We start from the raw sequence: 14,287 nt of genomic DNA, 5'->3' as shown, positions 1-14,287 counted from the left end.
TTGGGTTACACCAGTCCTCTGTTCTAAAGCCTTCTACACCTTCCTACTGTTGTCAGGATAAGGAACAGACTCAGTGAAATGCCCCGAGGCACCCTGCAGCAGCCCAGCCTCATCTCTACGGGACTAACCTCAGCTCCCTGGAGACTCCATGTTCCATCTTCCTTCCCCTTCTCATCTTCCATGAGCCATGGAATGCCAACCACCACAGCCACCACCACTTACTCTTCACTTGTGAGTTGTCTTGGCACCCAGGGCAGGGAAAATATGGAGGCTTTAAGATGTTTGCTTCTTAAAGATTTCCTAATTTTACAGTACTTTCCCCCACTGCCTTACAGCCAAGGTAGAAAGCTGAGGCTCTCAGTCCTTTGTCAGCCCACAGAGACACAAAATCAGGGCCAAAGGTAGGAAACCCTGTGTTCACAAAGCATCTCTCCCCCCTCTGCCCCCCTTCTCTTCCCTCGTCACACACATCCACTTATTTCAGGGCCAAGTTTGGACTTGTGGCTGAAAAAAAATAAAATGACGATTATTTACCATACCCCCTCTACCCACAAATGCTTCTTGTTTCACTGAAAAGATGATGATGGGTGAAAATAAAGAAGACTGCAACCAAGAGAAGATGACACTGTGTAACCCTATAAAAGGATGAAGAAATCCTGAAAGACAAGATCTGGGTGACTATGGCTGGAGGGGCTGGGGAAGAGGAGACAGCGGAGCAAAGTGGGAAGGTGAGGGGAGTCCCACATCATCAGGATAGTCACAAGCTCCAGGGAGCCATCACCATTCTCCAAGCTGACTCCCATCCTTCTCCTCCTCCCTCACAGCACCCAACACAATTATAATTACCTGTCCAATCCTGGTGATCTTCTGGGAACTCAGAAGATCTTTCTTTCTGTACTTCAGGAAAGAACCCAATATCCCTATAAAAGTTGTAGGGGAGGAAGGAGGGCAGAAAGAGGACACATTTCTAGAAAACCCTAGGATGCTCCAGTCACCCCTGGGCTACTGGATCCACAGTGGTAAGTGGAAGTGCCAGGCCCTCCTGGCTGCAAGGGCCCTCCTACACCTCACTGCCCATATGAATGATGGTCCCGCACTCAGACATCCCAGCCCAGCCTCCTCGACCTCAGTGGATGGCAGCTCTATCCTTCCAGTTACTCAGATTGAAGGTTCTGGAGGCATGCTTGATTCCCTCCTCATCTCACTCTACCTTCAGTCAGCCACTCCATGTGGTCTACCTTCAGAACGTGCCAGGATGGGCCACTTTTCTCACTGCCCCCAACTCCATCAGCCAGGCATCTTTCTCTAGGTAAGAAGCCCCCTACCAAGCCCTGCTGTTACCCTGGCCCACTGCTGCCCCTCAAAGCATGCGACAGGGTGACCACAGTGACAACTAATAGAAACCTGATCCGGGCACTTCCCAGTTGTAAGTTTAACATTGGCTCGCCTTGGAGTAAAAGCCAGATTCCCGGCGGTGGTCTCTGCACTGGCCTGGCCCTGGCCTCGGGACCACTCCCTGGACACACCTGGACTGAAATATGCTCATGTCAGGGCCTGTGCTCTAGCTATTCCTAAGCAGCCTTCTCCCTTCCTTTGAAACTCTCAAGTCTCCCTTTCTCAGTGAGGCCCACCCTGACTACTCCGTTCAAGACACCCTGGGCCTCCCAGAACTCCCAGGTCCTCTTAATCCTCATGACCTTTTCCTTTTACCATGGCTCTTATCACCTTCTAAGTTACCATACACATGATACTTTTTATCATGTGTTTATTATTGCATTTGTATTATATATTATACATTATTAGATACACATATTTGTTCTTGTTTAGTCACTAAGTCGTGTCCAACTCTTTTGCAACCTCCGTGGACTATAGCCTGCCAGACTCCTATGTCCATGGGATTTCCCAGGCAAGAATTCTGGAGTGGGTTGCCATTTTCTTCTCCAGGGAATCTTCCCAACCCAGAGGTTAAACCCACATCACCTACATTGGCTGGCAGATTCTTTACCAGTGAGCCACCACAGAAGTGCATGTTAGTTTTACAGTATATTTTTGTTTGTCTCTCCCCGACTAGACAATAAGCCCCACGAAGGGTAGGATCTGCATCTTCTCTGTTTACTGATTAGCCCAAAGCATCTAATAAATATTTTCTGAAGAGATGACTAAATCTATGTATGCACGTATGTACAGATGGCAGGAAAAGGAGAAGTGTGCCCAATGCTGTGACAGATGGGGCATCCTGTCCCTCCTAGTGCTGGAGCTAAGACAGCAGTTGTGGGGCAGAGGGGAGAGGGAGGCGTATCCAGGGAGAGGGGGCACATATGACGCGACGTGTGGAGGGAGAAGGCAAGGTTCCTGAGCGACCACCCACCAGACCAGGGACTCACTGGACACAAGCTCGCTGGGAAACTGGAGAACGCCTACAGGCTGTCTGGATGGGTCCCCCGGGGGTGCCCCCAGGGCAGGAGGGTGGTGAGAACTGTAGCTGACCCAGGAGTCTGGGGAAAGGGCTGCACAAACACTGTCATAACCTCAAGTCAGCTGGACCCCCGGGGCAGCCGGGCACGCAGAGGTAGGACGTACAGCCATCACCAGAGCCCAGGACGCTGCCTCCCTTTGAGAGCTCATAACAAAACCAACACAGTAGATGGACCGTATGTTAGCAGATCACAAGATGAAAATATCTTTTTCCTTGGAAAATCCCAAGGGATCTTTTTCTAGAGTCTAAAGTGATTATTTTAGACCAAAAGCTTAAAATACAAAAAATCTCTGCAAATAACCTTTATCTCTGGATGTAATCATTCCTTTTTATATATTTGACTTGTAAAGCAAGTGAGCATCATATAAAGAAGTTCTATTACAACTTAATCCATATTTTTATATCTGTGTGTGAGTGTGTGGGGTGTGTCCAGAAGTAATTCGTAAGTCTGAATGCTAACTCAGTACTAGGTACAGTGAAGAATCACTCATACAGACATAGTTCTTTCAATCTTATTCTTTCAGAGGCCACACACCTGCAAACTGAATGGCCCCTTGAACACTCCAGGGGCCTCCCTGGCAGTCCAGCGGCTGTGCTTCCTCACTTCCAACACAGGGGAGCATGAATTAGATCCCTGGTGAGGGAACTAAGGTCCCACTCGCTACACAGTGTGGGCAAATAAAAACTTTTTTTACATAAAGCATTCCAAATTGTGTTCTTTTCTCTCAACCTCCAGCGTCTCTTGCTTCTATCTAACTAGCATCCTCCTTCCTCCAAATCCAAGATCAGATCAGTCGCTCAGTCGTGTCCGACTCTTTGCGACCCCATGAATCGCAGCACGCCAGGCCTCCCTGTCCATCACCAACTGCCAGTCTACCCAAAAGGGTCCATGGAGTCGGTGATGCCATCCAACCATCTCATCCTCTGTCGTCCCCTTCTCCTCTTGCCCCCAATCCCTCCCAGCATCAGAGTCTTTTCCAATGAGTCAGCTCTTCGCATGAGGTGGCCAAAGTACTGGAGTTTCAGCTTTAGCATCATTCCCTCCAAAGAAATCCCAGGGCTGATCTCCTTCAGAATGGACTGGTTGGATCTCCTTGCAGTCCAAGGGACTCTCAAGCATCTTCTCCAACACCACAGTTCAAAAGCATCAATTCTTCGGTGCTCAGCTTTCTTCACAGTCCAACTCTCAAATCCATACATGACCACTGGAAAAACCATAGCCTTGACTAGATGGACCTTTGTTGGCAAAGTAATGTCTCTGCCTTTAAATATGCTATCTAGGTTGGTCATAACTTTCCTTCCAAGGAGTAAGCGTCTTTTAATTTCATGGCTGCAGTCACCATCTGTAGTGATTTTGGAGCCCAGAAAAATGAAGTCTGACACTGTTTCCACTGTTTCCCCATCTATTTCCCATGAAGTGGTGGGACCGGATGCCATGATCTTCGTTTTCTGAATGTTGAGCTTTAAGCCAACCTTTTCACTCTCCACTTTCACTTTCATCAAGAGGCTTTTTAGTTCCCCTTCACTTTCTGCCATAAGGGTGGTGTCATCTGCATCCAAGGCATCATTCAAAAACATCTTTGCTGTTCACAAGGTTTGTTTTACAAATGTCATTTCCTCCAATATCCTGAGCAAGGCTGTGAGTAATTGGCCAAGTTACTTAACCTCTCTGAGCCTCAACTCCCTGCCTGGACAGGAGAATAACAAACACAGCAGGGCTGTGTGTGGGTAAAATGAGGTGGTGTGTGCTGGTGCTGTGGGAAATCGACACAGGAGTTCGCACTTACGTCCCCTCTCCCATGCGTGAACATTCCCAGGTTCCCTGGGCCTTGTACTTGGCTGTGCCATAACCTCCCATTTATCAAGAAGCCAAACAACCTCAGTGGCTGGTGAGCAGGATGTTTCAGCACTCAGAGCTGACCCCGAGGCCCGGCAGAATCCACTGGGTTTCTGCATCATCAAAAAAAGGTCCAACCACATGTTTGCAAGCGTGTGTTGTACTACATTCTAAACTTCTTTGAAAAAAAAAGTGCAATGATCTCTTGGCAGTGTTTCTCCATGTATGCTCCAATGGGTCTTGCACAACAAAAGGACTCTGTTGTCAGAGTTGGAAACTGTTGTTTCCTGCTCAACATCCATCCCTTGCTTCCCTGGAAACCACATCCCAGTTTTCTCTGGGGCAGCCCCCTCACCCCAGCTCTCCTACAGTTCATGTAGTTTTCATGGGATTGACCCCACATGTGTATACACTGCTCAGTCCAGGGGTGTCTGGGTGATCCTGGCCCAGAGAATGAGTATTTTCCATTTCCCTGGCCAGGGCCATCAGTTCAGGGAACAGCATGAGACTCAGCCAAGCAAGAGAGACTCAATTCAGGGAAGTTTACTAGAACCACTGGAAAGGAGAAGCACTTTAGCTAAAAGGATGCTGTAAACTCACAATTGCTGGAAACTACCATGTAGAAAGGGCCTGAGAAGGCATGTAGAAAGGGCCTGAGAAGGCAATGCAGAGGGAAAGAACGCTCCTATGACAGTATTCAAGCCCCTGGTTCCAGCTATGCCTGAAGGCCACAGACAAAGCTCTAGACCGCTCAACCGCCTGAACCAACAAATACTCTTTTTTAGTTTGAGTACTTGTAATTACAAGAATGTTAATTCACGGCCTGGAATATACAAAGTTAAACAAGGTGCCTTTACTATAGAAAGTGAAAGAAAGTGAAAGTGAAGTCACTCAGTCATGTCCGACTCTTTGCGACCCCATGGACTATAGCCTGCAGGCTTCTCCGTCCATAGGATTTTCCAGGCAAGAGTACTGGAGTGGGTTGCCATTTATAGGGCTTCACAGAGACTTCAAAGGATCAAAACGCATCATGCATCTCCAACAGGAGGATATAATAGGCAGCCTCTCCCTGATCTACATGTCCAATGAACATATTTAAAGACCATATCCCAGGGCTGGTATTCCACAGAAAAGACATTGGGCTGATACACATTACCTGTAGGTTAACCTTATATTAAAATACTCCAAATCCCCATTCCCTTTTATTCTGAGACAAATGGGAATTTATTTTTCTAACACTGTTGATGCATTTACCCAGACTTTTAAAATGTGTATGATTTTTTCTTCTTTTTACTAAATTGGGGTCATATGCACAAACTGTGGTGTATTTTCCAGACTCAATAAAATATGTATGCACATACGTGTGTGTGTGTGTGTGTGTGTTATACTGGGATGATTCATGAGCTGCCATGCTTTTGAATACTGCATTTTTTAATAGTCTTTTTTTTTTTTTTGGCCTCTAGTCCCAGTGCCAAGCTATTAGTTGTCTGTGCTTTCTGTTCTAAATGTGTCATACTAGCAGCAGTCTTTCTCACTCTTCTGTGGGCTAGTAAACAGGGAAAAAACTCATTGGAAGTCTGTGTGTGTGTGTTTTTTTTTTAAAGTGGAGGAGAGGGGCCAATATGCTGAGAGTGCATGCTGTGTAAAGTACCTGAGTTTCCACACATGAAATGCATGTCAATGACTTTGGCAGCTTACAAGATGCTTATTTCCAGGTCTTGCCTCAGTTTTGGACAGCTGAAGTTTCCAAATAACTGACCTCTGAATGTAAGAGGTGTTACAATGCTTAGCCAAGAATTGAGTCTCTCCAAGTCAACAGTAAGCACTGTGCCCTGCTTAGAAACTCAAGTGAAAAGTCTTGTTGTTTTTTTAAGCCCAAGAGAGCCTATTGCCCAAAAAATTCCATTTCTTAGTTTATAAGTCATTCACTGGCATAGATGTGTCAAACTGCAGTCATTTTACAGGCATTTTGTCTGCCTTAAGCAGCTACTTGCCTGTTTAAAGGGTGTTTGCAGGCTCCTCTGTTTTCTGCTCCTATAACATGAAATGCCTTCCCAGGTGGCACCAGTGGTAAAGAACCTGCCTGTTAATGTGGGAGACGCAAGAGATGGCAGTTCGATCCCCAAGTCGGGAAGATCGCTGGAGGAGTGCATGGTGACCCACTCCCATGTTCTTGCCTGGAGAATCCCATGGACAGAGGAGCCTGGTGGGTACAGTCCATGGGGTCGCAGAGTTGGACATGATTGAAGTGATGTAACATGCATGCATTGGGGTCACATAGAAGAAACCAAGCTTCACCCCATCATTGAAAGAACAACCTTGGTCCTGATGAGGTAGGCAGGTCACAGGTATACAGACAGGCTGTCTGGTTTGGGCAGCAAAAGCCCAAGAAAATCAGTGTTTTAGATTCAGCCACAGGAGTGGAAAGTTCCTGAATCCTTTCAGTTAGCATCAAGCTGTGTTTGCTGCCACTCCTCAAGACCTGACAAGGAAAAGCCATCAGTACGTCTCATATTAGCACCCTAGGGCCCAGAGGCAGGGACCCAGGCACCTGTGGCCCAGAAGTAGGACTTAAAGAGGAGCCCAGCTTAGCACTACCCTGATGCCTTTTCCAGAATCCAGAGCACATGTTCTGAAAGGTTCACAGTCTCCTAGGCTCCCCCAGGGCACCCTCAAAGTGCGGAGCGGACAAGCACCTGCTCAGCCAGCCATGTGGAAACTCTGAGCTTGTCCGGCCAAAGAAAATGCCTCTGCCGGCCCCCACCCCCAGCGCATATGCTCAGAAGGGCCTCTGTCCTCTGCTTCAAGGTCTGAGGACCAGATGTGCGCCTGGGTGATGGCCTGGCAGGTCTGAGGAGCCAGGGGGCCATTTAATCCTCAATTAGGACCCGTACAGATCCCACCAGCCCAGCTACTTCCTCACGACAGCTGCACAGCTGAAAAGCTCTTTTGGAGATTATGGATCACTCAGTGCATCTTCAAGCCCTAAATGACCAGATCGCCAAAAGAGAGCACCCCTCTGGGAAGGGTCTGTTGTGCTGATCCTATTGCCTTTGAGCAATCTGCTTCCCTTCTGCGTTACAGGTAGAAGTGTGGAAGAGGGTGGGGAGGACAGCTGCTCTGGTAACATTACTGCAAATACTTTTAGGGCAGTGTGACTACAAATGAAAAGGTATTTGGAGACAAAGCAGGGAGTGCTGGCTCCCTCGTCACCCCCAAGCAAGGCCCTGGCCAGGACTGATGCCCCTGGTGTCAGAACTGGGCTGTGGTTTCTGCTTCAGTAGAAGGCTCTCTCTGAGCCCCCAGACCCTCCTCCATGAAACCGCTGGTGATGTCTGAAACGGGTAAGGAGGACAGCAGCTGGGGCCGAGGATGGAGTGGGAGAATGCTGTCCAAAGCCATATGCACAGCCTTGGGGAACAGCCTGGGGTTTAGAAGGTAGTGGCCCAAGATCCAGGACTCTCTTCACGGCAAACAATAGCTGACCTGGTACGTATTCTATGCTGACTGCCCACGTTCACCCTTCAGTCCCTTCAGGGGAAAAACTCACCCTCCAGGTGCACTTACCAGTGGAGAAGACCCCAAGAAAGTCCATTAGTCTTGCTCCACCTTCAGTGGGCTCTCTGCCCAGGCAAGGGTGGCTGCCAACTCGAGCTCATCTCCAGCATACCCCCCCCACATACACCATTCAACTCTTTTAAGCAATAATGAAATTATAAAATACCATAGTGAAGAAGATGGGAGGAGGGTCATCAGTGAACAAGGGTTTTCAAGAAAATGGAAGAAGGCAGGAGAGAGACTGAAAAACAATGACTGACAAGCGCGGAGCAGACAAGCCCAGAATAAAAATACCACAGGAATGCTGGAGCTGATAAGGAGTGGGTCTGACAGGCAGAATCTGGCAGGAGCTCAGGATCTGAAATAGCAGGTACCACAGAGAGCAGACGGACAAATGGTGCTAAAAGTGGAGCCTGCTGAAAGAATCACTGACAACGGGCCCTGCCTTCCCCAGCCTCTAGCCACTGTCTGGCCTAAGATCTTGGAGCCAAGGCCAAAAAAGGGGGCCCATCTTCAAAGACATTGACTCCTGCAAAAATGCAACAAGCAGTAGATTGGAGATTGGTGCTATGTTTCTATCATAATCGGGAGGCCAACTGGAAAGGGGGGAGCTGATCTTCAAAAAATCCAAGTGATGTGTGAGAGTCTTTAACCAGACAGGCAGTCCTCATTGTAAGGTGAACGAGGGAATGAGAGGTGCCCTGGCCACCTAGGCTGCTGACACGAGGCTGCCCTGAGCAAAGCACAGGCAGGAAGACACCATCACTGGCAGTGGCATATCCCAGTAGATGCCCCCAGTCACCATATCACAAACCAGCAGGCCACACTCACTCCACCAGAGTCTCCACACCAACTAACCCCACCACCTCCAGCCCATCTGCCTCACCCTGAGATCCCACTTTCTTTGAGCAGAATAGATCTTTCCCATCTTTGAACTGTAAAAGCCCCGCCTGTTCGCTTCTCCAGAGTCTCAGCCCAGAGCATACTGGATTCTGCCCTGGAGCAGGTTCCCTGCTTGGCCATACTTTTCTGTTTGCATTTGATTTCTGGTCTCTAATAATTTTTCTTTTATAACATGCTGAAAGCCTTGGAAACCCTGGAATGTGGTAGGTGATTAAGCTCCGACTTCATTCCCACAAGTGAGAAAGGCATGAAATAAATTATGTGTGTGTATTTCAAGAGAAGACAATGTGTTTGAAGTCTTCCATCATCAGAGTTTGTTGAATAGGATGCTATGGAGTCTTCGAGCAGTGTGCGCACACATGTGCATGGGTTTTCATAACTGTAGAAGAATCTTTTTCCAACAGTCTCTTATATGGGAGCCCAATACATAGAACTGATTACAAGAAGCTGCCATGGGAGATCCTGGGATGGAAATCAAGGCCCCATCAGCTCAGATCACTGTCTTTTCCTTTCTTGTGGCCCTAGTAATGTTCTTAAATGACATCTCCAGGCAGTACAGTTACCAACCTCAACTCAGAACAACTAAAAGTAAATGAACTATAAGAAAAAAGGAGGTATTTAAAACTATATAAAATATACAAAATTTAAAATATGAGCAGTGGGACTTGCCTGGTGGTCCAGGAGTTAGGGATCCACCTGCCAGTGCAGGGGACACAGGTTCTATCCCCGATCTGGGAAGATCCCACATGCTGCAGAGCAGCTGAGCCCGAGCCACAACTACTGAGTCTGCACTCTAGAGGCCAAACCCCACAAAAGAGAAACTGCAGCAACGAGAAGCCCGAGCACCGCAACTGAGGACAGAGCCTGCTCGCTGCAACCAGAGAAAGCCTGTGTGCAGCAGTGAAGATCCAATGCAGCCAAAAACAAGCAAATACTTTAAAATAAGTAAATAAAACATGAGCAGTTGTCCTTACCTGCACACTTGTAAACACTGAACAATAAAATCACAGGTAGTCGCAGCAGGCAGAATTCAGCAGTCTTCATCATCACCACCACCACTGTCGTCATCCTCATCTACATTTAATAAGTTAAAGATAAGCCATGCCTAAGTGATTGATATATACTCTATCATTCAATCCAAACCACAAAACCATGAGACCAGTATTACCCACATTGTAAAGAATTTGACCAAAGCCCATAGCTAGTGGGTGACAAGGACCAAGATGCAAACCCAGGTCTGCTGGACTCCCCTCATATGCTCTTAGCCACTGTGTTCCACTAGTACCCATAAAAGCCACTTGTGTCCTTCTTTATGTATTTTATGAATTTATTTGTATTAACTACTGTCATAAGAAGGACTGAGAGTAGGAGAGAGCCAATTCCTCAAGTCCTAGAGAGACAGATAAGGCAGAGATGCCCTGGGTGGGTCATCTAGCCTGGAGTCACCATGGAGATGATCCTAAATGTCACAAAGACCCCAAGGGGCCTCAGTGCTCCTAAAACAGTCCGATCTATCGATCTTTCTCCAGTTTCTTCCCTTCCTACTCATCAGAAAAGCTTATTAGTTTTGACATTACCACACAATCTTATATAACTATATTAAGAAGGGGGAGAGAAGGAAGGGGTGTAAAAGAACTAAAAATACCTAATCTACCAAAACAGACTAGGTCTAAAATCAATGAGTCAACAGACACACATACTATTATAGGGGGGCTTTCCTGGTGCCTCAGAAGGTGAAGAATCCACCTGCAATGCAGGAGACACGGGTTTGATCCCTGGGTTGGGAAGATCCCCTGGAAAAGGGAATGGCTACCCTCTCCAGTATTCTTTCCTGGAGAATTCCATGGACAGAGGAGTCTGGCAGGCTACAGTCCACGGGGTCTCAAAGAGACATGACTGAGCGATTTTCACTTTCATACTAATATATTAGTATATATACTATGGACTTCCCTGGTGGCTCAATGGTAAAGAATATGTCTGCCAAGGAGGAGATGCAAGTTCAGTTCCTGGATTGGGAAGATCCTCTAGAGGACGAAATGGAAATTCACTCCAGTATTTTTGTCTGGGAAATCCCACAGACAGAAGAGCCTGGTGGGCTACAGCCCATGGGGTCACAAGAGAGTCAGACACAACTTAGCAACTAAAACAACATTATTAAGGAATTTGAGGGAAAATATTAGTAGAAACAGATCCAATTATTTACAATTGTTCTCTGGGGAAGTTATAATAGAGACTAAGGGGTGGCTGCTTAAGAGACTCTGCCGTTTTATAAGCATTTTAATACCATTTAGTTTTTCAAATCAAGTGCCAATATTCCTTTGATCTGTGAAAAATGATGAAACAAAAATAATAAAACCTACCCTCCTAAGTGGCCTCCTTTAGCTTAATGGCCTCCAGAAAGGAGTTCAAACAGAGACAGTACAATTTGATATGGTTGGTGGAGCCATGAGATCTGAGTCACTGCAGATGGCAGGTGCCTGGTGTTGAGTCAAGAGCCCTGGATCTTGAAACAGAAGACCTGGGTTCCAGTCTTGGCCTTGGTGCTCCAAGCTCTGTGGCCTTAGGCAAGGTGCATCATCTCTCCGAGCTTCTTTATCCCATAAGGGCAGTCATCCACACCTGATACAACCAAGAGGATTAAATGCCATAAATCCCAATCCAGTGACACAAACTAACCTCACGGTAAGAAGACAATGAGTGGGGACCTGAAAGTCTGGGCCAGGGAGGTGAGAGCCATGGAAAGATAGACTTGAATAAGACATACAGGCTTCTTGCCCATGAACCAGGCACTGAACTGAAATTTCCTTTCCCTTCCATGTTGTTTCCCAGTTCTCTGATACCATGGAGTATATTTTAGGGTTCTACAGACTCAAAAGAGAGGCAGATAACCCAAGCGTCAATCTGCATCCCCCTGGATGAGGCTTACACAGACCTTGAACCCATCTGATCCCTGCCTGGGCCATCTTGAACAAAGTCCCTCCTTGACTCCTCCTAATTAAAAAAAAAAAAAAAAAATTTCTCCAAATTCCTTAACCTTAGGATCAAACCTTAGGCCCCAAAGAGGAACCTCCAACCCTTTCTCCATTATCACTATGTCACACTTTGTGAGAGGCCTGGTCATAGCTGTCATTTTAGGACAAGTGGGTCCAGGCTTCCCAGGAATCAGCCCAATGTGCACCATTTTTTCCAGGTTCGGAGCATTTAGAAGAGCTCATAACTTAAGGGCCAGCTGGCAACTGCCTGGTTGCCAAGGGCTCCCTTTCTCCCCACCCCCGCCCCCTCCCTGGATTCAGAGCCTGCACTAGCTTGGGAATGAGAGAGGTCTGGCAGTCCATGCTTTCCTAGGACTGCCATAGAACCTTGTCCTTTCCTTCCATTTGTCTCTCTTTTGAGTCTGTAGAACCCTAGAATATACTCCATGGTACCAGAGAACTGGGGAACAGCATGCTGGGGAAAGGAAACTTCAGTTCAGTGCCTGGTTCATGGGCAAGACTCATGACAAGACTCAACCATCAGACAACACTGTTGTTACTGGTATGTCATGATGTAAAGAGGTAGAAAGATGCCCTGTGAAGCAGCCCTGGGCAGAGAGGCCCAAAAACAAGACTCCAGATCAGGCCTGAGGCACCCCTACCAGGATGAGGAGGCAACAAGAGAGTTAGGCTGAAATATCCCCAGAGGTCGCAAGAGACATGGCCTGCTCTGAGTAGACAGCACGTGGCATGAACACACAGACCTGCAGATTCAATCCCCCCAAAATGAAGTTTATTCTTTGGCACTTCATACTTGGCAAGGGACGATCATAATGTCAATTTATACAATGATTAAACTAGTAAAATACATCTGGATGGGAAGGAAACCTCAGAGACCAGCTTTGATTCCATGAACACAAGTTAAAGGGCCCAAGATGGGGAGACAGCAGAGGGAGGGTTAGGGGACTTAATTAGCCAGTGATTAAATGTCATTTTCCTTGAGTCAAGTGATTCTCATTTTATTCAAGTGTCCAGGAAACGACGATGAATTTTTTTTTTTTTTCATTTTTGGGGAATTCTTTTTTTTTTTCTTTTTTGGTCCAATGAATAGCTCAACCATATGATTTTATAAGTATTGTGCAATTTCTAAATTACAACCTTTAAAAATCAGGCTGACACTGTCAACTCCTGCTGGTTTGGATTTTCTGAATCACCTACAGAAAAACGGCTGCTCCGCCGAGAGCCTGTCTGAGAAACGGGCCTGTATATTCTGTGCCCCAAAGCATCTATTTCTTCAAAGATGTAGCCAGGAGGCTCAGGGTATGAAGCCAGGCACCTGCTCATTTCCTTAGGAGTAAAGCTGATGGTGTATGTGGTCTGGCCCTCCACAGGGATATTTCCTTGGGGCCCAGACCAGACGGGCTTGCAGCTTTTGGTCATCATGGGCAGGTGGGGCACGTAGTGGGCTCGTGTGGTGGTCAGGCAGTCCAAGGGCTCAGTGGGAAGGTTCAACTGGGGGATGGGCTTGGCTGGCTCTGTCCGCGTGCTGGCCCACTGCTTGTAGTCCTCTTTGGTCGTGGTGGAGCCTTCAAAGCGGCCACCCTTCTTGACCGAGAGCGCAGGCCGGCAGGACTCAGCTGGGGCACCCTTAGGGTACGTGTAGTGGGTCTGCACTGTTGTCAAAAGGTCCATCTTCTCTTCAGGAGGGACATACATGGAGGGAGGTTTGGAGAACACCTGGGGCGTTGGCCAGGCTTGGTACTTATCTCGAAATTCAGTGGTGTTGGAGAAGGGCGTGTCGAGCCCATAAGGCCTGGCAGGAGGTTTCAAGCTTTTGGCTGGCTCCCCCATCAGACCCCGGTATGACTCTTTGTGGGTGGTGAGGCTTTCAAAGGGGATTTCACAGGGTCTGAACTTCTCTGACTCATGCACAAAGCGCTTCTCCAAGGGGTGGGCCACGTAGCTCATCTTGTAGTTTGTCAGATCCTCCAGGGGGACGTTACAGAGCTTGGGCACAGCTGGAGGCTTACAGCTCCTGGTGTTCACCAGGCCCTTCATGGAATAGTCGTCCTGCTGTGTGGTGCGACTATCAAACTTGGTTGATGCTGGCCGGTAGTGGTGAGGTGGACGAAGCAGCTCGCGTCTTGGTTGGTTCCAGGGTAAATAGTCGGCTGAAAATAAAGCAGAAGTGTAGATTATTCATAAATCCAATCACTCAACCTGCATGTATTCCCAGAAGCCCCAAAGCCACAAGCCAGTCTTCAGGGAGATGTTACAGGAAACAGAGGAAAACCAGACTAGATCCCTGCCACCACCTCAACCAAGGGCTTGATGTTTCAACTTGGTGGTATTTGCAGATTATCGTGCAGCAGAAGGCTTCTCAGGTGGTGCTAGTGGTGAAGAACCCGCCTGCCAATGCAGAAGATGTAAGAGATGCAGGTTCGATCCCTGGGTCAGGAAGATCTCCTGGAGGACGACATGGCAGCCCACTCCAGTATTCATGCCTGGAGAATCCCCACGGACAGAGGAGCCTGGAGGGCT

At 47.6% G+C, this 14,287-nt stretch overlaps 1 protein-coding gene across 7 annotated transcripts in view; it reads right to left on the bottom strand.

The window, feature by feature from the left end:
* The window catches only part of SAXO1 (stabilizer of axonemal microtubules 1), a 141,428-nt gene that overhangs the window by 18,137 nt on the left and 109,004 nt on the right, over positions 1 to 14,287 (bottom strand). For 4 of the 7 annotated variants that reach the window (XR_009737976.1, XR_009737974.1, XR_009737979.1 and 1 more), the window contains exons 4-6: positions 12,905 to 13,917; positions 11,135 to 11,393; positions 9,749 to 9,848 (exon numbers count right to left, since the gene is read on the bottom strand). Coding sequence is in view for 1 of the 7 variants with exons in the window: in XM_061425215.1 (XP_061281199.1) it covers positions 12,914 to 13,917 (1,004 nt within the window). In the remaining 6 variants the exon portion in view is untranslated. Of the gene's footprint in view, positions 1 to 846; positions 921 to 9,748; positions 9,849 to 11,134; positions 11,394 to 12,738; positions 13,918 to 14,287 lie in introns of those variants that run through there. The other 3 variants (XR_009737975.1, XR_009737978.1, XM_061425215.1) reach the window with 2 other exon arrangements.

Source organism: Bos javanicus, chromosome 8 (assembly GCF_032452875.1).
Source record: "Bos javanicus breed banteng chromosome 8, ARS-OSU_banteng_1.0, whole genome shotgun sequence".
In the NCBI taxonomy this organism is placed as follows: Eukaryota; Metazoa; Chordata; class Mammalia; order Artiodactyla; family Bovidae; genus Bos; species Bos javanicus.
This window is presented reverse-complemented; position numbering and strand designations above follow the sequence as displayed.